At 59.0% G+C, this 23,580-nt stretch overlaps 1 protein-coding gene across 1 annotated transcript; it reads right to left on the bottom strand.

The window, feature by feature from the left end:
- Positions 1-5,882: 5,882 nt before the first annotated feature.
- Positions 5,883-22,443, bottom strand: LIF (LIF interleukin 6 family cytokine). The gene is made up of 4 exons (XM_036823943.1): positions 22,366-22,443; positions 12,026-12,146; positions 10,128-10,306; positions 5,883-9,413 (listed from the first exon to the last, which is right to left on the bottom strand). The coding sequence occupies exons 2-4, from the start codon at positions 12,042-12,044 to the stop codon at positions 9,003-9,005; spliced, it is 609 nt and encodes a 202-aa protein (XP_036679838.1). The 5' UTR covers positions 12,045-12,146; positions 22,366-22,443; the 3' UTR covers positions 5,883-9,002.
- Positions 22,444-23,580: the final 1,137 nt, after the last annotated feature.

Here is a 23,580-nt window from a genome sequence, read left to right as displayed (position 1 = left end):
AACAAATCCCCCCCGCCTGGCAGCAGCCCAGCGTGGCTGCCTGTGGTCTGGCCCTGGAGCGGGGACAGACCTCCCCCAGGGCTGGAACCCGCACAGCGGCCTCCTCCAGGGAAAGTGAGAGGGGCTGACGTTGGGGCTGACCTCACGCCCGGCTCCCCCTCCTCCAGCGCTTCCCTTGGGGGTTCACTGCTGCTGGGAAGCAGGACCTCCCGGGGGTCCTGGGGTGAGGGGCGGTAACTAGAGGATGCAGCAGGCTGGACTGAGTCGGGGGTATTGGGGTCCCCAGCCCAGGCCAGGGGTGGGAGTGGGGAAGACGAAAAGGCTCCCCTGCACCCCAGTACCTCCTCTGCTGCCTCTAGGAGGTCTGAGGTTTCCCTTAGCAGGGTCATCATGGCGGGGGGCTTTCAAAAGTTCTCAAAGTGAATCAAGAACAGATGGCCCTTGTGGGCAGGGAGGACTTGGATATTCAGATGCTACCTAAGCCACCTACCCCATGTGCCGGGCATTATGGCATCTACTTCTCTCAAAGGCTGTAGGAGAGTCACATGACAGAGGGGGAAAATGAGGCCCAGAGAGTGGAAGAAGCTTGCCTGAGCTCCCCCAGCTGCAGAGGACTGAGCCAGGATTCAAACCCAGGGTGTCAGAGCCCTGTACCTGTGCTGGGTGCTGTAGGTCAGCCCTTCTCAGACTCGAATGAACAGAATGCCCTGAGAATCACACTGAAATGCAGATTCCATTTGGGCCTCCATTTGGGCCTCTCCAAGGTAGGGCCAAGATTCTGTACTTCTTAGCTCCCAGGGCTGTGGACACGGGCAGTCTGTGCTCCACTCATTTTACATAGTGTAACATGGTTAAGTGCCTGGCATGGGCCTTCAGTACATGGAAGCTATTATTTCTATTACCTAGTACATGCTCTGTGCATAGTAGGTGCACAAAAAACAGTAGGTATCATTATCCTTGTGAAACATGATCATATAAAGGAAAAGCTTGGCAAATTCTAGAGCCCTGTGCAAATATACAATTGGAGCTAAAATGGACTTAGGACAGTCAAACTGAAGGAGTCAAGGAAGACTTCATGGAAGAGGCGACATTTGAGCTGGGCCTTGAAGGACCACAAAGAATTTCCCATGTAACAAAGGAGGAAGGGCATTCTAGACAAAAGGCAAGAGCCAGAGCAAAGGTGTAGAATGGTGAAAAGATGGGACATTTAACAGACCACCAAGCCACATGGCCAGAGGTCAGGGGGCACTGGGGAGGCCAGCCGAGAAGGTGAAGTTGGGCAGGGCCAGCAATGTGATTGCAAAATGAAAATGCAGGGCTCCTTCAAGGGGATAGACGGATGTGTTAGTGTCCTAGGGCAGCTGTAACACATTCCCACAAACTGGGTGGCTTAAAACAGCAATTTATTCTCTCACAGATCTGGAGGCTGGAAGTCCTAAATCAAGGGGTTGGCAAGCCCGAACTCCCTCGGAAGGCTCCAGCGGAGGATTCTCCCTCCCTCTTCTAGTGGCCCCAGGCATTCCTTGGCGTGTGGCTGCATCCTTGCAATTTCTGCCTCTGCCTTCATGTGACCATCTCCTCTTCTTTCCTCTGTGGGCCTCTTATAAGGACACTTGTCCTTGCATTTAGGGCTTACTTGAAAAATCCAAGATGATCTCACCTCAAGATCCTTAATGACATCTGCAAAGATTCTTTTTTCCAAATACGGACACCATCACACAGGTTCCAGGGATTAGGACACGGACATATCTTCTTGGGGCACCATTCAACCCACTGTAGCGGGCGATGCAGGCTACGCCCCTCTCCGAGGCGGGGGAGCAGAGCAGGCAGAGGAGGATGCCAAGACTTCTGCCCATGGGCTGCCCACATCTGGTCTTTGCCTGTGACACACTCTTCTTCGAAGAACCGTCCTTCTGGGGAACTGGGAGGGTTCCAGCTGGCCTGCTGGGGTCGGAGAGGTGGGGCCTTGGTGAGCAGGGCCAGAAGAAAGCCTGCTGACAGGTAGAGCCCTTCCCGGCTTTGATTCATTGACCATCTGGGCAGGAGCTGGACCGAGCCTCTTGGAATTACAAAAATGCCTCACACATATTTTCCTCCCAGCCGGTGGTTTTGTTCTCAGCCAGCGGAGAAGGCCTGTCTGCTCCCTAAATCCCACTCAGCCTCCCATCCCCTCTCCCGTCTGCGGCTCCCTCTGCACGCCGCCCACCGCTCCCCCCAGAGATACCCTCTCCTCACCGCCGTCATCGAGGCTGGACTGGGCAGGCTTGACCGCGTCCTCATAATTGAAATATTTGGCCCCTGAAGTGAGGCCAGGGCAGGGCGGTGCTTCCCCCAAGTCAAAGGGACAGATTCAAGCTGGGCTCTGCTCAGGCAGGAGGGGGCATGGGAAGTGTCCTGGACGCTGAAGCCAGGGGCCCCAGGGGACCTGAGTGGCCTTGGAGTGAGGCGAGGACAGAGACTCAAGGCCCACCGACCCCCAAACCCCTGCCTGCATCACGGTGCACCCTTCCCACCCTTCTCCTCATGCACCACCCGGCATCACTCCAGCCTCACAGAATCTTCCAGGAGGGAGGAAGTCATCTGATGTCCATTTTAAAGGCATATTATACATCCATAAAACGGTTTTTCAAAATTCTGGGGATGGGGGTGCTTCTGAGGCATATTCAGCCCCTGCTGCAACCTCAGGACTCAGAAGTCCACTCTTGGGCCGGGCCAGAGCCCCAGTCTGTAACTGTGTCATCCTGGGCTCTTGTAGAATCCCTGTCATTGGGCTGCATCGGATGCTAAGCATTAGCTTTTGCAAAGACCGCTGCAGAAACAGCCCCCAGGAATTCACTCACTGCAGTAGGGCCCATCACATCACCCACTACCCCCGTGGGTCTCAAGGGAGGAATCCTCTTCAGAACCCAGTCCCAGGACAGGCTCTGTTTTCCCTGAGGCTCTAGAAAGCCTCCTCCTTTCTGACTATGAGATTTGCATAATAGATCACATTTCCCTTTTTCCTTTAGCTGCCAGGAATCTCAGAGCCAACTCTGAAGCTCAGCCATGATAATTATGTGGCCCCTCGTGATCTGAAACATTTATTTTCTTTCTCTCTGTGGTCTTAGTTTTCTCACTCTGTCTCTGTCTTCTCCGATGTTGATTCTCTTTATTTTATCAGTATTTTTATGACGTGCCTTCTGTTGCAAGATGCTTTGCATGCTGTTTAGGACAAAGAGGACTATAAATAAGGAAATAAATATATAGTGTTTCCATTACGATGTTAATTTTATTGCTGAAAATGTGGTTGTTTAGCATGATAATATAATTCTCCTTCTGCCTAGTCTGAACTTAGGGCAGAGGTGACCTGGGAAATTCTTTCTTCCACCGCTGACCCTTGAGCTCCTTGGGTCTAAAGCCTGGCTCATAGAGTCTTGACAAGGTAAGTGGACAGATGATGAATGTAAGGATGAGCAAATATAAGGAGCCTCTCTCAACAAGCTGAGTGATGGATGTCAGGAGAGTCAGCCTCCTGGGGCCTCAGTTTCCTCATCTGTAAAATGGACTAGTAATCTAGTCCCATCTCAGAATGGTTGGGAGGATCTCCTGATGGGTGAGAAAATGCTTTGTAAACTGTAAAGTGCAGGGTCATTACAGAGCCTGTGGGATTGTGCCTCTAGTGGGATAGCTGTTGACAATTGGCTTCTTGGTAAGGGGGAGGGGGTGTCTCTCCTGTCCTGTCGACCTCCCGAGAGCCAGGTTGGGAGAAGGCTCAGTTGGGCACCTGGGCTGCCCCTGGCTCCTCTCTGGGCTGGACTCCTCCAGGCCTGCGACTCAGGGTACCGTCGGAGGAGCAATTCACTGAAAGCTTGCCCGCCCAGCTCCCTCTCTTCCTCATCAGCCTAGCCCCCCAGCCTTGGACTCAGAGCTGTCAGCTCCTCCCTCCTACACTCACTGCGGGGGAGGACCCCCTTTCCCCTGAAGAGACGGCTCTGGGGTCTGAGGCACTGGGTTCTCTTTTCTCCATCTCCACCTACTGATGGGCCGGCTGTGCCAATTCACACAGCGTTTCGAGTTCCCTGCTCTCCGGTGCCTTTCGGCAGCCTCGTGAAGTAGATAGGATGGCATTCATCACCGATTCCTCTTGCAGTTTCACAGATAAGAGAGCTGAGTTCACTCTGGAGGGTCACAGGACTGCATGTGGCAGCACGGCGAGGACCCAGGCCTCAAGGGCACAGCCTTCCCAGCAGAGTGGCGGCCTCCTTTCCTCCCACCCACCAACTGTTTCACCTCCTACGGGAGGATCACCCAATGACCAATTAACCGCCCTGTGTTCTCTCTGGCCAGGGCAGAGCAGAGAACAAAACACCTGCCCTCTCTTGGGGTGAGAACTCCCCACAGAGGTGAGGGAAGACCCAGAGGGCCGGGCAGCCCAGCCAGCCCCCCAGGATGGCATTTAGGATCTGATATATCTGTACTTCCCTCCTGTCTGAGCTTTGGTGTTTGCTTTGTTTTCCTCTAGTTTTCTAGCAAAGGTTTCTTTTGAAAAGCTTCAACCTTGTCTCCCACGAGAGAAGGAGAAGTGGGGGACGCTGGGGATGTGGCCTGGAGGGGGGATTCAGCCAGCCTGCCCCCTCCCTGCCAGGAGCTTCAGGAGGAAAATTCTGAAACAGCTGTGGGTTTGGGGGCTCCCAGAAGCCGCCAGCCTCTCCCTCCCAGGCAGCTGCCCGCCCTGCGGCCCTTGGTGACTTACACTTGGCGTCTTGGTCGACTCAGGAGGAGAGGTGGAAGGAAGGTAGGGCGGCCTCTCTTGGGCTTTAACGTGCACTCGGATCACCTGCGATCTTATTAAAGGGCAGATTTCAATTCAGCAAGGATCTGCCCCCTCCCTACCTAAGACTTGCTGAATTGAAATCTGCCCTTTAATAAGAGGCAGTGATGCCACCTTCCTGATCACCCACAGGTGAGGCCAGTGTTGCTGTGAGTCAAGGCCCTTCATGGCACAGAAAGCAGCGGACCTCAGCCTGAGCGCCCCACACCAGGCAGTGAGCGCTCTCTCCGCCTTGGCTCAGCACCTCCTCTGTGCCTCTTCCATCAATGAGCGCACACACACACACACACACACACACACACACGTGTTCACTCACTGTCCCACTCGCCTTGGAGCTTCCAGAGGCATGAACTCTATCCTACGCACCTTTGGAAACCTACACACGACCTGACACAAACATTCACGAAAGAGCACGTAGGTGGCTCTCAGAAAACTGCCCACATGCCTAAAGGAATCTCAGCTGGGGGAGCCCTGGACCCCAGCAAAGCACCGGGGAGAGACTGGCGGCTGCTTCAGAGTCCCTGCATCTGTGACCATTCGGTTCCAAACTCTCTTGTTCCCCAAGGAAGGGGTCCCAGGAGGCTGCGAAGAAGGTTGCAGGGAAAGGGTGTCCCCAGGTGTGAGGCAGGAACAGGGACAGCAGTGTCTGCGGTGGGAGAGCTGCTCAGGCCCAGAAGAGCCCAACAGAAGCCCTGGTTCTGGCCCCAGTGTCCTGCGTGATTCCGAACAGGACCTCCTGGTGGCACCCCATGATCTGGAGCCCCACCCACCTTGTCCTGCCTGTGCCAACGTTCTGCCCACCCCACCCTCACCCATGCCGGCACCCTTGCCCGGTGGTAGCACCCCCTCTTCCCACCCGCCCGCCCCTGGCCTGGCAGAGCCCCACCCAGCTGTGCGCCCAGGACAGAGACGGTCCCGGCCCCTCCAGCCCCATCTCCCCACATGAATACAATCTGGAAAGCTTGCCAAGAGTAGATTCTTTATTAATTTCTCTTTTTTCTTTTTAAAAAAGTATTCCTTCAGTATAAAAAATAAATATTTTAAATATGACATTGAATAAATAAAAATAATCTGTCAGTATGAAACATTCCCACAGGGTACATTCATCAAAGAGGAATTTGTCCCCCAAGGCCAAGTCCTTTCCAGTAGAAAGGAAGGAGGGAAACACGGAAGGATGCACGGAGCTAGCAGTGTGGATGGGAGTGACGCCCAGGTACTGGGTGTGGGCGAGGGACAGGCAAGGGGGTGGAGGGGGGTGGCAATCCGGAAGTAAGAGCATCTGTACCATCTGAAGGGAAATTAACCTCTCACTTGGTTCTGGCCTCCAGCCCCACACGCTATGTCTATTCTGGAGAGCCAGCGAGGCAGAGCTGGACTGCTTCTATCGGGGAGACATCCCCAAGGAGGGGACAAGGAGAGGGGGAGAAGGACGAGGAGGAGGAGAGACAAATAAATAGTGGTGCTTTCTCGTTTAAAAATTTTTTAAATAAATAAGGTCCCCAATACCCCTCCTTCGATAAACTGCAAAAGGACTGTCCTAACCCCTCCTCTCCTGCCGGCCTCTCCCTCCTCCTCAGGCTGGGGCCGTGACCCAGGATGCAGGTGTGGGTCAAAACCAGATAAAGGAGGAAGTGGACAGCTTCCTGCCCTGCAAAGCTTTTTTCCACACAAAGGCTCCAAAATTCAGAGATGCTGTGCAAAGTGGGTGCCCATCTGCCAGACAGGTTCTACAAAGAGCACTGAGGATGAGGGTGAGGGGCAGAGCCGGGGCTGCGCCTGGGGGAGGAGAATCGCTTGGTCCCCGAGCCTCAGAGGCTGCCCAGGTGGGCCTGGCATGGGGAGTCTGCGTCCACGGGGTGATGAGATGAAGGGAGACCAGCCGGCTCCAAGCCTTCCAAGCCACGTTCACTGAAGGAGCAGAGCGACGGGGGACAGCAGGCTGAGATCCTGGACAAGGCTGAGCGTGACCCTCAGTGTCTTAACCCTCAGTTAAGACAGTGTTGGAAAACGTAACCATCGTGGTCTCCTCCACCACCCGCCACAAAACAGTCTTGCCAACGGGACGGACAACTCCCACCTCCAGCCCCCGACCCCAGGCCTCAGGGCCTGCCTGCTGCCTTGCCCACCTGCCCTCCGATGGCCACGGGTAAAGTGCTCGGAGGAGGCAGAGGGGAGCAAAGTGAGTGCAAAGCACCAGAATCGTGCTGGCTGAACGGCTAGGCTCGCTGCCCGCTCAGGGTTTGAGAAGACGCCAGAACCCTGCTCTTAGCAGCTGCCCCAGCTCTGGGCCCTCCTCCCCTGCTCCCAGACTGGAGGGCGTTTCTCCACTAGCCTGGCCCCAGCACAAAGGAAAGGATCAGGTTCCCTGCCTGGGAGCCCAGACATGGGTGGGGGTGTGGGGGGAGGTGGGGCAGGAGGGACCACAGCTTCCTGGTCTGCATCCCAGGGCCTCCTCATCCTCCCCTCCAGAGCAGGGGCCTCCTCCCTGGGCCGTCCAGCTTCCTGAGGTCCAGCCAGGTCCTCTCGCCCTCTGTGGGTGTTCAGGCCACCCGAGAAGGCACTTTCCCGCTGGGTGCTTGTCAGGACTGTTCCAGGGCCCCTAGACTGCTAGTCTAGAGGCAGCGTGAGGACAAGGAAACAGCAGCAGGTGGGCCACCAGGGCTGCCTTGCTCACTGCTCCAGGGGTGCCATCTCCATGGTGAATGTTGCCTCCAACAGCACAATTCCAGGGGGCGCCAGACAACACAGTGTTGAATGGGCCCCTTGGAGCCAAGCAACATGGTGGCCCTGGGAAAAGGCCCCTTGGCCACTCCACAGACTGGCCCAGCCTGCCTTGCAGCCAGGGTCCCGATAGCCCCAGAGCCAGTTACCGTTAGGGTAGGGGTTGGAGCCGGGTCCCCCTTCCCCTCCCAGACTGACCAGTTCTCTCAGCTCCTGACCCTTCTCTGAGCCTCACCCGTAAGGCTTATCCCACTTGTAACATCTTCGACTTCCAGACCAGGCCCTGCTAAGGCCTGGCCCCGGCTCCTGCAGAAGGAGCCATCATATTATTTCTGTTGGAGAGGGAGCAGGGAAAGGGGAATTAACTTTGCTATTTAAAGCACCAATAAGTTAATATAAATAGGGCATCAAAATAAATAGACAATCATGCTAGGTCAGACACACAGCACCCTTGGATCTCAGGCTTCCTGAGACCCTGACCTCAACTTCTGCTGTCCCCTTGCTCCAGGGACCAGCGATGGCCTCTGGTGCCCCTCAAGTACCTTTGTGTGACCTCACGGGGCCTCCGTGGGCCTCAGATGTGAGCTGCCACTCTGAACTCCTCCATCCACCCCTCCCTTACAGACCCTTTGCCCACAAGACTCTGGGTCCCCTCAGAACCTCCTCACCTGACTTTGCAACCCGTCCACCTCCCCACACCCCGCCTCCAGGTCCAGCCACCAGACCCCAGCCATCCGGGACAGCGGGACAGACTGCGGGCTCAAGGAAGAGCCCGTCGAGACTTTCAAGGGCCTCTCTTCCTTCCCAGCCCTGAAGGTGGCCTCTCTGCCTCCCCAGGAGCCTGAAGGCCAGCGACCTCCTTCTGGAACCTTCCACCTGGCAGTCCTAGGCCTGAGCTCTCCAATCACACCCAAGACAAGGTAGCATCTCAAACCAGAGCTCCCTTTCTAGCCTTCCACTCAACATACTTGTAGGGGCCAAGGATCCTTCAGGATCCCAGCCCCTCTGGGCTGCCTGAGTTCCAACCAGACCTTTCAAGGTCTACCAAAGGGGCAGCGAAGGCACTGATAGTCGTCATTCTGCTGGGGGCCAGGCAATGCCCCCGACCCCTGCTGTCTTGCCCCGTGGTCAGGGTCGCCGGAGGCAACTTGTGTGGTTGGCTCACGAAGACCCTGGCTGAGGGGACGAGAAGGGGCCGAAATCCAGCCCGACACCGGGTGCCTGGCTGCAGTCTCCCAGAAGAAGGGGCGCCTTCTTCTAGTTGGTGCCATATATAGGTTCTCCCTCTGGGAGTTTTGGCTCTGCTTGGCTTCATCACAGCCCACCCTGGAGGGGAGTAGACTGGCCAGGAACCCCTCGGGGTCTGCGAGCAGCCCCCACTTGGCGTTGGCACTGCTCTGGGCCCTGGCCACAGTTTGAGAGCCACCTAAGTCTAAGATCTCAGGTCACTGTGCGCTGTGAGACCTCCCATCTAGAAGGCCTGGGCCACCACAGCGATGACCTGCTTATACTTCCCCAGGAGCTGACAGCCGAGCTTCTTCTTCTGGAAGACATCCTTGCCTGAGGTGTCCGGGCCGTAGGCCACATCCACGTGGGCCACGTGGTACTTGCTGCACAGGCGGCAGAGCACGTTGCTGAGGAGGCCCCGCATGACGTCCGCCGTGGCGTTCAGCTTGCTGTGCAGGCTGTGGGCGCTGGGATTGAGGACCTTCTGGTCCCGCGTGATGTTGCCCAGGGAGGCGCCCAGGTATGCGATGATGCGGTACAGCTCCACCAGCCGGGCCCTCTCCGTGCCATTGGCGTGGAAGGGTGGGAAGTCGGTCACATTGGGGCTGCACAGCTTGTCCAGGTTGTTGGGGAACGGCTCCCCCTGGGCCGTGTACTGAGGAGCAGAGGGGCGGAGGGGAGGTGACATGGGAGTCAGGGACGGGTGTTCCAGCCCTGCCACCAAGCCTCTGGGTCAGCTCTTGGGCTTCAGTCCCCCCACCCCAAACACAGTGGCATGAGGACCCAATCACTTGCCCTATAGGCATCTCAGGACTGTCCTGAGAGCCTGAAGTAATTGTGGGTGTGGATTCCCTTGGTAAAGCACCCAGGCCTATACCATGCAAGGAATTATCCTCCTCATCACAATCATCAGGACCACATGGGGACAGAAAGGAAAACACCAAGTCTCACCTCCAACGTGTGCACCACACACACTTGCCCTTTCACCCACTGCACTCACCCTCTTCCTGGGCAGCTCTGCACCCCTGTCACCCACAACCTGCCGTCTCTCCCAACAGCACCTCCCCGTCCACCTCACCGCCTCCTTCTCTGTCTCTCATCGGCCTCTCCCTCCACAAGGTGGAGGAATCCCAAGGCTAGAAGTGCCAGGCACCCCCTTCTCCGGGCAGCTCTGCCCCTATCTAACTGGGCACCCTAGGAAAGTGGCGGAGCCTGGGCCAGGGGGTGGGGAGGAAGCTGAGGGAGTCTGGGTGTGGTGGGACCAGTCCCCCTCCCTTCCCTTCCCTGACCAGCCCCGCCAGCCCAGGTCCCTGCAGCAAAGCCCAGCCCCTCCCTCCCTCCTTCCTTGGCACCCTGGGGGGAGACTTACATAGAGAATAAAGAGGGCTTTGGCACTGCTGTTGAGCTGCGCCAGCTGGTTCTTGATCTGGTTCATGAGGTTGCTGTGACATGGGTGGCGTGTGGCACAGGTGGCGTTGACAGGGGTGATGGGAAGAGGGCTCCCCGCTCCGTGTTTCCAGTGCAGAACCAGCAGCAGGGGCACAACTCCTGGGAACAGGCAGGAGGGAGCCATGAGCAGGGAGGTGGGGGTGTGGGCAAGGGGTCTCATGGTAGAGGATGCTCCTCGTCTCCCTCGGGGACACCAGTGTCCCCTCTCAGTGTCCAGCTCTCTCTTCGCCCAGCATGGCTGTTTCTTACTATCACGATGTCACCAAATCTGCTTCTCTGTCCCCCTCTCCCCAGAGCTCTAACCCTCTGTCTCTGCTTCTCTCCCATCTATCACTCCCTGCTCTCTCCTGACAGGAGCAAGGGGGCAGGACGTGAGCTGTTTCTACCAGTTGGAAGCTGGGTCCAGGGTGACACCATCCTGGCCTCTGGCTGGAGGGTACCACGCCCCAGCCCCAGCAGGTCTCAAGGAAAAGAGCAGCCCCTGCCTCTCCACCTCCCAGCATGGTCCAGATTCCTGAGTGTTACTTCACGCTTCAGTCTCCCTGAGTGGGCTTCTTAGGGGACCATGGGGAGAGGGGGGGTTTCTGCTGACCCTCATCTCCCAAACCTGTCACATGATTTTGGCTCACTGGGCCCTTTGTCCCCTAATTCTGTGGTTATCCTTCTCCAAATGTGGCCACTCCCCTATCTAGGACCCTCAACTCCACCCCAATTCTGCAGTTCTGCCCCCCCCTCCATTCCCAACTCATTCTTCAAAACTTCCTATCCCACTCTGTACTGCTCCTGGCCTCCATGCCCTCCCACTCCTGTCTACTGGTCCTTGCCCCAGGTTGTGGGTTAGGACAAGGAGAATCCTGGGGTCCCTCAGTCCCCCAGAGCCTTCGGGAGGGAAAAGGAATGGTGCAACCAGGAAAGAAAAAAGGGAAAATGTCGCACACAGCCAGGTGGGCGGGGGAGGAAGGAAAGTGAAAGGTGACAGGAGAGCTGAGAGCTGTCCGGGCCTGTCCAGGATCGCCCCTCCCCCGCCCCAGGGCGCCTGCTTCCCGCCTCCCACCACCCCCCCCCCCCCTTGCTTTCCAGGTGACCCAAGCATCAAGGGTTGGGGTCGGTGGACCTGTGAGGCTGGAGAACCGATGAGGTTGGGGGAAAGGGTGGCGCGCAGGAGCCGATTCCCCTCCTGGGACAGTGGCAGCCTCAAGTTCACTTCTGGGTCCCCTGTGCCTCCCAGCATCCCCCGGCAGTGCTGAGGCCCCCGAATGGCTGGGGGGCCCCCACAGCCCAGGCTCACCTAGCACAGACCACAGCTTTCCAGACACTAGCAGATGGAGGCGGCACCTGCTCCTGTCCCGGGCCGGAGTTTGCAAGCTGCTCAGAGGCCGGCGCCCCTCCCAGGGAGCAGCCCGGGACGCGGTTGGAAAAGAGAAAGCGGAAAGACAGAAAGAAAGAAAGAAAAAGAAAGAAAGAAAGAGGGAGGGTGAGTCCCGGAGAAAGTTGAGCGGGAAGAGCAGCAGGGAGAGCCGGCGGAGCGAGAAGGAGGAGGAGAAGGAGGAGGAGGAGGAGGAAGGCTGCGGCGCACCCTCCCTTGCCCGCCAACCTGCGGGCCCCAGGGCGGGCTGGGCGCGCGGCGCCGGGACCATGTGCCTGCTCTCGCTCCCGGCCGCCACCCAGCGCCTCCGGCGGCCCGGCGGGCTGCGCGGGCGCCCCAAGTGTCCGTGTGTTTGCGGCGAGTGGGTGTCCCGCTCACGATCGCCAAGTGCCCCAAGTTGCCGCTGCGCCCGTGGCAGGGCGCGGAAGCCGGCGCGGGGCGGGTGGATTTACCTGCCGCCAAGACCTTCATTATGGGCTGGACTCCAGAGGGCCTTGGAGGAGACCTTAGATGCCTGCAGTTTTCAGAGGTTCATGCTCAAATGGGGAATTTGCCCGATTTATATACTGGAGCCTGTGTTGTAAGACAGAGAGAGAAACAGCTATATTTAGCAGGGATCCCCGTCCAGGAAGTTGTTTGAGGTGCATCATAGGAAATTATGAATGGAAGAAAGTGAGAGTGAAGGGGGGGGCAGTGAGGGGGGAGAGTGGCGAGAGCAGACTTTTTCCCTCTTCTAAGAATTTGATTGATAAAATTATAATGAACTCTTCAACAAAACACCCTGCGGTTTTCCTGCGTGGCTTGCCCTGGGAGTTGTTTGAAGATGGGGAGGGGGAGGAGGGTCCCCGAGTCATCGGGGTCCTTGGGCAGTGGGTACCCCAGACAGCCCTGACTCACCTGGGCTTGGGGAGGTGGCTTGAAACTAGGCAAGCAGACGGAGGCTGCCACCTGCGGCCCCCTGGTCAGGGGGTTTGGGGGTCAGTGGGGAGGAGGCAGGCTGGGGCTTGGCTGAGAAGGAGGTTCCAGGAAGAGGGGCTGGGGCCCTGGTGTGGACTTTAGACGGTAAAAAAGCGAAACTGAACGTGGGCGCTGGAAGCCACCGCAGAGGTGGCCTCCTCCAACCTGCCCGCTGCCACCAGGCAAAGTGGGGCTCCCAAGGGGACAGGTTGTCCAGGGTCCCACAAGGTCAGGCCTCCTGACTGCCATCAGCAAGCCTGCACTGATGACCACAGGTACCTGTGGGGCTGAGGAGGGGGCTGGGAAGATGGGAAGTGAGGGGTTACTGTGACTCCCTTCTTTGGGGAGAGCCTGGGGAGGAGATTCTGGGAAGGTGTGATGTGTCTGGCGTTTACCTAAACTCTTTGCACCCTTCAGGGGAGGGTGGTCCAGCATTTCCATTTTGAAAGGACATTTGAAGCAGAGACTTAAGGAGGCTGAGCCAATCGGAGCCAGGTTTGCTCCTCAGGACGCAGAGGGATGGCTGAGGAGAACAGAAAATGTCTTGGAGGGCCCTTGGGGCTCAGCGTCAGAGAATGATTATGGCCCCCAAAAGGTGCTTCTGGAGTCTCTTACGCAGGGTCACAAATTCTGGTGTCTATCGTGGCCAGGTAGATTCATAAATGAGTAAGGAGGGGCAGGAAGGAATGGTGAGGACTAGGGCAAAATGACCACAGCAACTCCTCCCTGGCAAAAAGCATTCAAAACAAAACAAAAGAGGTGGGGGAGTGCTGGTCAGACACATCTGGGGCTATGTGGTCCCACAAGTTGCCAGGGGTGTCCCCGCTGCAGCCCTCCCACCTGACCCTGACCAGAGAACGAGGCAGGAGAGTTGGTTCTCCAAGGCCAGGGAGCCCTGCAGCCTTTCCCTGGCCCCTGATTCCCTCTGCCCACCCCCTCAGCCATCCTCCATGCCCCCAACTCCCGCCTCTTGCCACATCCCGGAGGACCTGCCCAGCGTCGTTCGTTCCTCCCTCTTCGTGCCAGGACGAGCCCTCCTGCTGCCGCCGTGCCCCCTCCCCCCCACGCACGCCCTGCCCTCTCCAGGCTGCTTCCTCCCCGCTCTCCCAGCTGGGCCTCGGCTGTGGGGCGATAAAACTGCCCATCCCAGCGGGCGCTTCCCAGCAGGGAGGAGGCTGGTAGAGCCCACACTGGCTTTCCTTCCTCCTCCCGGCCGCTCCACACCTGGTGTCTTCCTTGGGGGCCATGGAAGGCCCCACCTGGCACTTGCCCCTCTCATGCACCTGCTCTGGGGTCTGTGTATGCCCCTAGGAGGTCCAGCCACCCCAGCCTGTCTCAGGCAGCCCCACACCCCAGGACATCCCAGGTCACCTCCCTCTCATAATCCCCCAGACCCAGTCTCTCCTGCAGCAGGGCCTGAGCACTCGGGGAGCACGAACTCTGGATCAGCTTCCAGACCCACACCCCACATCTCCCAGACCCCTGTCGTCTGACTCATCCTGACTCTTCTGATGTGGACCCCAAATCCATTTGACCAGGGCCCCACAGAGGCCCCATCTATGGATGCCCTGTTCCCCCGCCCAAGTATCTCACTGGGTGCCCTGATTCTCCTGGAGGCCGCCTCCTCGTCCCACTGCCCTCCTGCCACGGTTCCTCCTCTGCATCACTCCCAGTGGACTCGCCGGGTCTTGCACTGTCCTCTGGCTGCCCAGACCCCTCCTCAGCCCTATAAAACTCCCCCAAACGCCATGTAATCTCAGCCCCACCCCACAGGAAACAGGAAGTGGGGCGGAGTCTAGAAGACACTTCACCCTCGCCCTGACTGGCCCCCCTCCCCTGCCTCAGTTTCCCCTCTCACGGTACCTGACTTGGTCTGTGCTCCCCAAGTGTTCTGGGCCCCTCGGCACCCCAGGCCCAGCCTCCCTCTCCTGTCCATGTCCAGCCACCACCTGCACCGGGCCTCTCGGGGGCAGGCCGGGCAGGGTCTTGGAGCCGCGGACCCGTGAGCCGCCTGCAACGTGGCCTCGGTCCCCGGGAATCGGCTGCCCAGGCGGCGCTCCAGGCCAGCTTTGGTCTCCTGGAGTTTGTTTTCTTCCTTCCCTCTCTATGCTGCTATGTGTGTGTGTGTGTTTTCCCCAGCTTCCTCACGGAAGGCATCCTCCCTTCTTGGCTGCCTGCTCCCAGGGTCGTGACCCCAGGCCCCACCCTGGAGTGGCAGCCCCAGCCCGGCCCCTTCCAGCTGTGACTTCATCCCCAGCCTGTCCTGCTTCTGCACACTGGGCCTGCTGGGGATTTGACCGGCCTCGGGGTGAGGGAGACAGTTGGGGCCCACATAGGGCACCCTCAGCCTGGGCGGGGGGCGGCCAGGCCAGGGCTGGGGGTGCTCCTCCAGGCGGCTGTGCCATCCACCTGCTCATCTCCAGGAAGTGAGTCCAGGGCTGGCCTGGGGCCTCCCCAGGGCCCCTGAGGGCTCTTTCTCTCCCACTCACTTTGGCGCATGTGGCCATTCAGCCCCTCCTTTTCTTCTGATTCTCACTCGCCATCCACAAGTCTCTCTTAGAATGTCAGGTGGGGAAGCTGAGGCTCAGAGAGGTGAAGACACTTGCCCAGGGCAGCACAGAGAGTTAACAAGAGAATGAGGCCTGGACCCCCGGCCTCTGGCTTGAAGGCTGCAGCTATGCCAGCAGCACCTCATGCTGCGATGGGAGCAAGGGGTGGCGAGCTGTACTCAGGCCACTTCTTCCAGGAAGCCTCCCCTTCCTCCCAGAGCCCAGGTTAGCTGAGTCTGCCCAGTCCTGCCCACTCTCCTTTCAAGTGGGAACAAGTCTCATTCCTCCCCCTTTGAGGGCTTGGTTGGGGTCTGATCCTCATTTGTACTCTTGACAGCACCTGGCTCAGGGTTACATCAGAGCAGATGCTAAGTATTTTCTAAAAGCATTTTAGTTTCTAAAAGCTGTCTGTGCCAAGTCTCTCATGGTGAGAAGGCGTAAAGTCTGCTGGTTGGAAGCATGGACTTCAGCCTCAGTCAGAGCCGGGTTATAGGTTTGGGTCTGCCAGTTATGAGCTGGGTGACTTTGAGGAAGTGACCACGTCCTGGCCTCAGTTTTCTCATCTATAAAATGGGAATAATGACACCTGTGCTGTGGGTTTGCTGTGAGGGCTCAGGCTCAGCGCAGTTCTGGGAGCCCAGCCAACCCTCTGCTCATCAGCATTGATCCTCCTCACTGCAGAGGAGTAGGGTTCTTGTCCCCATTTTACAGATGAGGAAAGTTGGGCATAATCCAGGGCTAAAGGGGGAAAGCTGGGCAGGAGAGGGGCCTGTTCATTCTCTCCTGATGGATAATGGAAACAAAACACCCTCGAGCCTCCAGCTTCCGGGGTGCCCCAGGAAGATCAGATGGGTTGCTGGGGGGGCTGGCACGGCGGTGGGCTCTCTCTCCCTATGTCCCATCCTGGCCCATGACCACCCCCACCCCAGGCTTGAGCTGCAGACAGTGGCTGACCCAGCCTCACCGCCCCCAGGAGCTGATTCACCCCCAGGGCCCATCTGAGAAGGAAGGAGACATAGTTCAGCTCAGAGGGGCTTGAATCACCAGCCGCCCCCTGCGGAGCCCCGGGGGGAGTTGTGGAGGTGGGGGACAGCCCCCTGCCTGTCTGTCTGTCTCTTTCCTGGGCCCCGGGGCACTCGGGGGAGAGGGTAATGTGGCAGTGGCCATTGGCAGGGGGTGGCAGGGAGGTACCCTCTCAGCCAGGCATCCTGTGTGGGCAGCCAGGAGCAGTTACTCACCAGGTAAGCAGCTCTCTGGGCATCGGGGAATTCCCCAAGACTAGTGACCCAGAAACTGAGTGCTCTGGGCAACCCCCATTGCCCAGGCAGGCCCCCCTCCTCCCTTCCCATCCCTCTTCCCTGTCCCCAACTAAGATCTCAGTTCTCTGAAAACGCGACCAGCAGCTGCTCTCAGCCATCAGCTCAGGCCCCGCTCCTCGCCTTGACGCTCCCACCTGGGAAATGAGCACAGGGGAGTCAGATGGGCCCAGGGGAGGAAGTTGGGGGCCAGAGGGAGTGGCCCAGAACCAGAGTTGGTGAGGGGCAGCCAGAGGAGACAGGAGAAGCTCAGGAATTCCTGGCACAGCCCTGGCAGTTGGGTATCCTGTCCAAAAAGGCAAAAACACCTCATTATTCAGCACTTGAGAAAGGAGGATGTAACTACACCTGCAGGGCTGCCCACCTCCACCATCTATATGCTCTCATGTACTTTCCTGTGGCCGCTGGCTCGGCTTTGCAAGTCACCTTTGGTCCCTTTGGGGCTAGGGTGGTAGTACCCGTGAGTAAGGGTGTGTCTTAGAGCTAGGCAAACATGGGTTTGATTCCTGTCCACACCTGTGACCTGGGTCAACTGGCTTCCTCTCTCTGAGCCCACTGAGAGTGGGGATGCGGTAGCGCCGGGCTCATGGGGCTGTCATGAGGATGTTAAGTGGGAAACACACAGTGCCTGCCACGTGGCAGCCATTCTAACCAGAGGTCGGGGTGGCCACAGGAGGGGCTCAAACCCCAGCCTGAGTCAGGGGCTTGGGTTGGGCCTGGGTCCAGGGGTCCGTACTCCACCCGAGATCTGAGAGTTAGGCCAAGGAGGGCTCCTGGGTCCTCTCAGTAGACAGAGTGTGGCATGGGTCCTGGGGGAACAGGCAACCTCTCAGAGCCTCTGCAGGGGAATAAGCAATACTTCCCACCTTGGGAATAAGCAACACTTCCCTTCCAGCTGTCTTTGGGGCTCTTGAGGTCCAGCTCTGGGCCTATAGTCTGCCCTTCTCACTCTCACCCCATCAAATCTCTGGCAGGGACCAGCTACACACCCTCGGGGCCAAGTGGGAGCCAGAAGCCAGTCTGGCCTCCTGCCAACTGTCCCCAGCATCACCCTGACATTTCCTGACTGGTTCTGCGTCAGGAATCACCCCCCTGGAGGTGAATCAGAGTGACTGCATATTTTTTCTTCAATTCTGATAGAAATTGCAAGGGAAGCAGCAGCCTACAGGGCTCCGATCATCAGTGGGGTCAGAGGCCTGCCTCCAAGGTCCATGCCAAGTTGCATGGGGCCTGATTCCACTGCAGGCTCTGTCCTCAACGTCTCCATCTTTAGAATGGGTGTCTCTCCTCCCTGATGGTTCATGCATCAGCCCTTAATGGAGCTGGCATTTTAGCCTCTGCAAGCACTTTGACCTCCCCCAGGCTCTCTCTGAATCTTGAACTAGCTTGAGACCATCGCAGGCAGAGGTAAAGAGCGATATTTTCACACTGTAAGTCTCTGCCTCTTAGTGGATCATGGATTCAATTTAGAGGGTTGCCGCCAGCACTTTCAAAAGAAAATAGAATCGCAAAATCACCCAGCATTGCCCAGAGCGAGGGCAAGCACTGCTCGGTGAAACTTCTGTTTCCGTTGTCTGGATGTGTCAGCGTGTGCATCACCCTCTGGTTGCAAGGTGCAATGTGTTTCTAACTGCAGGTCTCAGTCAGAAACGTCTGTAAGCCACTGGTATCGATGATGAAAGCCAGGCCCTGAGGGCCTGAGGAGTGACTTGCCCGAGGTCACTCGGCAGCTGGCAGCGTGGGGTTCCTGACTTGCTCCTCAGCTGCCGTCCCTTGCAGCCCAGGAGTGGCAGGAGGTGCTGCGGGCAGGGTGGGGCCGGGCAGGTGCTCACGGTGGGGGGCGGAGGCCTGGCATCATCCGGTGCCAGGACAAAGGCCCTCCCAGGGCCTGGCTTCTCACCGTCCACTCCCTTCCGCAGCCTCAGACCCCCGGGCTCCCCACCCCGCCCCGCCCTGCCCGGGTGGGGCCCGGAATAGTCACAGGCCTTCCTCACTCTGCCACCGAGCTCTTCATCCTCACTCGGGCAGCGGGAGGGGGACGCGGGCTGCAGTCCCCGCTCCAGGGTAGCCCGCGGCCCAGAGGTCCAGCTCATTTCTGGGAGTGCCCGCCGGGCTCCCCTCGGGTCTGTCTCTCCCGGCCCGAGAGGGCATTCGCATGTGTGTGCGTGTGTGGTGAGGCCCTTTGTGTGGCTGTGTGTCTGTGTTGGGCTGTGTCTGGCCATGTGTGCGTGTGTGAGTGTGTGGCTGGGAGGGAGCCGGGGTGGACACACCTCTGGCTGACTTTGTGAGCCCCCTGTGTGATTGTGTGAGTGTGTGTGTGACCGTGTGCCTGGATCCTGTACCAGTGGCTGTGAATCTGTGCGTGCCAGGGGTCTCTGGACACGTGTGGGGAGGCGTGACCCTGTGTGTGTGTGTGTGTGTGTGTGTGTGTGTGTGCATGCGTGCGCGCGCGCCCCCAAGTGTGTCTCCAACAATCCTTGCTCCTCACCCTCCAGCCCCCGCCCCTGGGAACTCTGTGGCAGCCTCACGTCACGGGGGCCACCAGCAGCTGGTTTCCTCCCCACCCCGCCCCTGCGCCGCCCCCCTGCCCTGGCCACCCTGACTCTTGGCTCAGGGACTAAGCTGATGTCAGAGCTGAGCTGACAGCTTCCTTCTCCCACTGGATTTTCCAAAAGAGAGAGACCACAGCCCAGCTCCTATTAAATAATCGCGGGGTTGGTGGGGGGAGGTGGGGAGGATGTTTCACTCAGTGATTTCCTGAACTCAGAGGCAATAAACAGAACAGGAAGCAGCCCTGCGGACCCACTCAGCCTGAAACTGGCGTCCCCTCCCCCAGACAAGCTCACTGGGGCCACCCTGACCCGACCCCAGAGCTGATGTCAGGGACCGTCCCTCAGTGCCAGCGCGGACTGAGGAAACCGTTCTGAGGATGGTGGGTGGGAGGTGATGTGAGCCTCAGGCCTGATGATAAGATGGAAAGAGTAGAGTAGCCCAGTCCCAATGGGCGGGGAGGATAGAGGGGATGAGGCCCGGCTGAGGTTGGACCATCCTCCTCCTGGGAAGAGAAGAAAAGATGAGCTCCCTGAAGTCAGGGAGGGACAGGACCAGGTAGGGGAGGAGCTGGGGGGAGCCGAGAGGAGAGGGCCAGGCTGCCCCCTCTGTCCTCCAGGTAACCTGGGTATGACACCCATCCCCACTACCCTGCACCCTTGAGCCACTCCAGCCCTGCTTCCCATGCTTTCTGGGGCACGTGGCTGGCCCATCGCAGACCCCAAAGGCCTTATGAGCTTCTCTCCCGCCTGCATCCCCCAAAGCAAGCAAAGCACTCACGAGAGTCCCCTATTATCTCCGGTCCTAACACCCATCCCCACGGGAGACACTTTAATCCTGGTTTTACAGACATGGAAACTGAGGCTCAGAAAGTTGAACGATTTGCCTGAGGTCACACAGGGTGCGATGGAGCCAGCTCTCCAGCCCACGACCCCACAGCCTCCCTCAAACCGGAGCCAGGAGGCCAAGGGTGGTCCAGGGCTCACTGGCAGCAGGGGGCCAGGGGGGTACCCAGGATGAGTCAACCCTGGGATCCCCTCCTTCTGCCTGGGCCGGCCGCTCAGCTGCTTATCAGCTGCAGGACTCCATGACACAATCCCGCTCTGATCTCCTGCCCAGCCAGGCCTCCTCCACCCCTGCCCCACCCCTGGACCCCGTTTCCGCTTCCTCCCTTTCTGGGTGGGACGGCGCCCGCCCCAGGATCACAGTGGACTGTCTAGAGAGCTGGAGTCCCGCAAGCCCCTCAGTGGCTGTGGTCTCCCCAGAGTCCACTCTGGTCAGCAGGCTGGCAGCAGGAGACCCTCACATAGAGGGAGGACAGTGGCCTGTAGTTCCTGACCCTTAGGCTCCCCTCCAAGAGCCCACCTACCTCCTAAAGTGGTGTTAGCCTGGGAAACTTAAAGACCACCCTGGCCTCTGCTGCCTCCATGTCCCCACTTGCAAAGGGAAAAGGTCAGAAAGAATGAGGGGGGTGTCAGGGGGGTGGGGTTGGTGGTCTCTGCAATCAGCCAGGCCTCAAGGGCAGTCCTAGCTCTGCCACTCACAGCCTCAGACAGGTGACCTCATTGCTCAGACCCCAGTTCCAAGAGTATAAAATGGGACACTATGTTGTCAACCTGTGAGGTTAACATCACCCTCTGGGAAACCCTGCAGGCACAGAAGACATGCCTGAGTGACTGATAGTATTATTATCTTAGCTGTTAAAACGTCACAGGTGGGGCCCAGAGAGGGGAAGTGACTTTTCCAAGGCCACAGATTAGTGGCACATCCCCAACAGCATGTGGGCTGCGTGCCTCCCTCAGGCTCCCAGACAAGGAGTCAGGAACCCCAGGTTTTAGTCCTGATTAGCTGTGAGGATTCCAGAAAGAACCTTTTAGGAGTCTCGGTTTTCCCGTCTGTAAAACCAGCCTGGAGAAGGCCATCCATCTCCAAGGATCCAGAAAGGCTCTTTGAGGTGTGAACTACGGGATGGGGTGGTGGAGGATAGAGAAAGCCTCCCAGGCACCCTGGAGCACTGGACGCAGCGGGGGTGAGGGCCAGGTCCAGGGCTCGCGGCCCAGCGCTCGCCAGCACTCAGCCACTGAGCTCAGCCCCAAGCCGCGGGCTGCAGCGCCCCCCACTGACCAGTGGGCAGCAGGCACCGTGGCAGGGGCACCTCCAGCCCCGGGTCCACCTGACTGGGTCAGTGCCTCCCCTAGGGCTGGGCAGGGCAGGATTTGGGGATTGAGGAAGTGGGGGTAGATGCCTGGGGCTTGGAATGGAGGGTAGGCCGAGGCCATCAGCCAGGGCGGGGAAGGAGGCCAGTGGAGGGGTCCTGTAAGGGCCTCTGCCCTGCTGAGCACCTGGGGCTGGGGGGGGGGGGGGGCATTGAGGACTGGCCACAAGGGGGTGCCAGAGACCTCATGCAGCGGGCCTGGGGTGGGGGCTGCGTGCCTCCCTCCAGCGGGAGCTCTGGGAGGAGGGGCGGGGGTGGGGGGTAGGTGGGTAGGAGGGAGAGGACGGGGAGGAGGGGGACTTATGTCCCTTCCCACCCCCTTCAAGCCCCAGGACCACCCAATCCCCACCCAGGACAGGTTCTGGGGACAATGTTCCTGCCCTCCTGGGAGCCTCTCCCCAGTCCTGGGGAACTGCTGATGGCAAGATTGGGGTCCAACCTCTTCTCAGGTTATTTATGCCAAGGTGCCACCCGCCCCCCCCCCCCGCCCCCCGGTGCCAAACTCTGTGAAGACTACTTATATTTCTCCTTTCTCCCTGCATGGTCCCGTGAGCTGGTGCCCCCACAGTTAAGCCCATCTTACAGAGTAAGCAAAGCACAGAGAGGTCGAGTCCTCTCTGGGTCAAGGTCAAAAGTGTAGGGGCCATGACCTTGACCAACCACACACCCCAGAGCCTCCCTTGAGGGACTTCACTTTAGCAAAGACTCCCTCTCTTCTCCCGAAAGCAGAGGCAGGCAGGGGCCACCCCGTGACCCACCGCAGCCCCTTCTGGGGGGATAGGGGCCCTCTACCTGCCAGGTCTCCATCCCAGGGAAAGCTAGGCCACCACGAACTCAGAACCCTCCACTGTTCTGGGGAAAAGGGAACTTGAGGGCCCCTTGGGAATCCAGGAATCAAGACCCCCAGGGGTGACCCCTTCAGGATGGCAAAGCCAGGATTCCGGCCTCCCCATCCAGTACTCTCTCCTCTGCCCTCTAAACCTGCCATGATCTTTAACCCCTCAGGTGTCCACATGACACTTTCACATCTGGTCTGAACTCTACCTCCACAGGCTCAGAGAGATGTGCAGGGCACGTCTTACCATGCCCATTACGCGGATGCGGAGACTGAGGCCTGGAGAGCCGGGTGGGCCATCAGGTGCCCCCGACACATGAGGGAAAAGGTGATGTTTGCCTGTGCTGAGGATAAATTCGGGGAAGCCTACCGTGGTCTGTGCCGCGCTGGACCCTCCAGCGTCTGGCAGGGTGCTTGCTGGGTCTTCAGTGGGGCACCATCGACGTTGGGCCAGGCTCCTCTGCTTCTCTCTCCTGCTGAATCTTCTCTGGAGACAGCTCCTCACCCCGCCCCCGACTTGACTTCCCGTCCAGGGCCGGGTGGCCCCGAGGCTCCCCCCACTTCCACCCCACCCCCTGGCTGAAGGGCTGGGGGCAACAGGGGCCGGGAAGCCCAGGTCCCTGGCTAGACTGCACCTGACACAGATGGGGCAGGGTCTTCAGGCTGGTTGAGGGGAGAAGCAGGGCCAGGGGTGGGGAGGGGGCGTCCTTGGGCCCGGCGGCCCCTGCCCTGTGCTGCGTGGCGAGGCCGCCGGGGCCTGACTCACGGCTGACTGGGCCGCGCCCAGCCCGCCAGGGTGATCCAGGCCGGCATAAGGCGATGACTGGGCAGCCCTCCACATGACCGGCCGGGGTCGGCCTTAGGTGTTTTGACTCAGACCTGCCACAGGCCGTGTGCACCAGGGCCATGTCCCCTTGTCCCCATCCCTGGAGGAGTCACAGGGCTGCAGCCACCCCCCAGGACACGGTGCCCCTCAGCCACCACTCCTTGCCCTGGCACCCACCTCAGAACCCGGGAGCCACCTGGCCCATCTGGTCCGCCCTCCTCCACGGGCTCTGGGGCCCCACCTGCCCAACCCCCTCCCTCAGAGACCTTCGCCCCTCCCAGAGTCAGTGGAGCCCAGCCCTCGGGGACGCCCCAGGAAGCAGGGAGCAGGGTTGGCTGAGCCCAGGGCCTCCCCACTCTGACCGTGGACTGTGACCCTTTCCTCGGCGTGGAAAAGGGGTTCTGTGGGCGCTCCGGGTCCCAGGCCTGGCGTGGGTGGTGGCAGTGAGGAAGGGGGACAGGGACAAAGACAGAAGAGCTGCGAAGAAAGAAACCAACAAGGAAAAGGGAAAATGAGGGAGAGAAAATAAAGAGGACGCGGCTCGGGCACCTGTTCTGTGACAGCTTATGACGGCAGCGCCAACAGACCCTGCGTTGCATTGTTTCCCAGAAAATCTCTGCTCTGGCCTGGGAGGTGGCCAATTAACTGAGTCTGTTGTGCAGACAGGGAAGCCGAGGCTCAGCCCGGAGGTTACACGGGCCACGGGGCTGGGGTTTGAAGTCATTTTGCTGAACTCCCAAGTACTTTCCTGTCCCTTGA

The sequence above is a fragment of the Balaenoptera musculus genome, chromosome 14 (genome assembly GCF_009873245.2).
Source record: "Balaenoptera musculus isolate JJ_BM4_2016_0621 chromosome 14, mBalMus1.pri.v3, whole genome shotgun sequence".
Lineage (NCBI taxonomy): Eukaryota > Metazoa > Chordata > Mammalia > Artiodactyla > Balaenopteridae > Balaenoptera > Balaenoptera musculus.
This window is presented reverse-complemented; position numbering and strand designations above follow the sequence as displayed.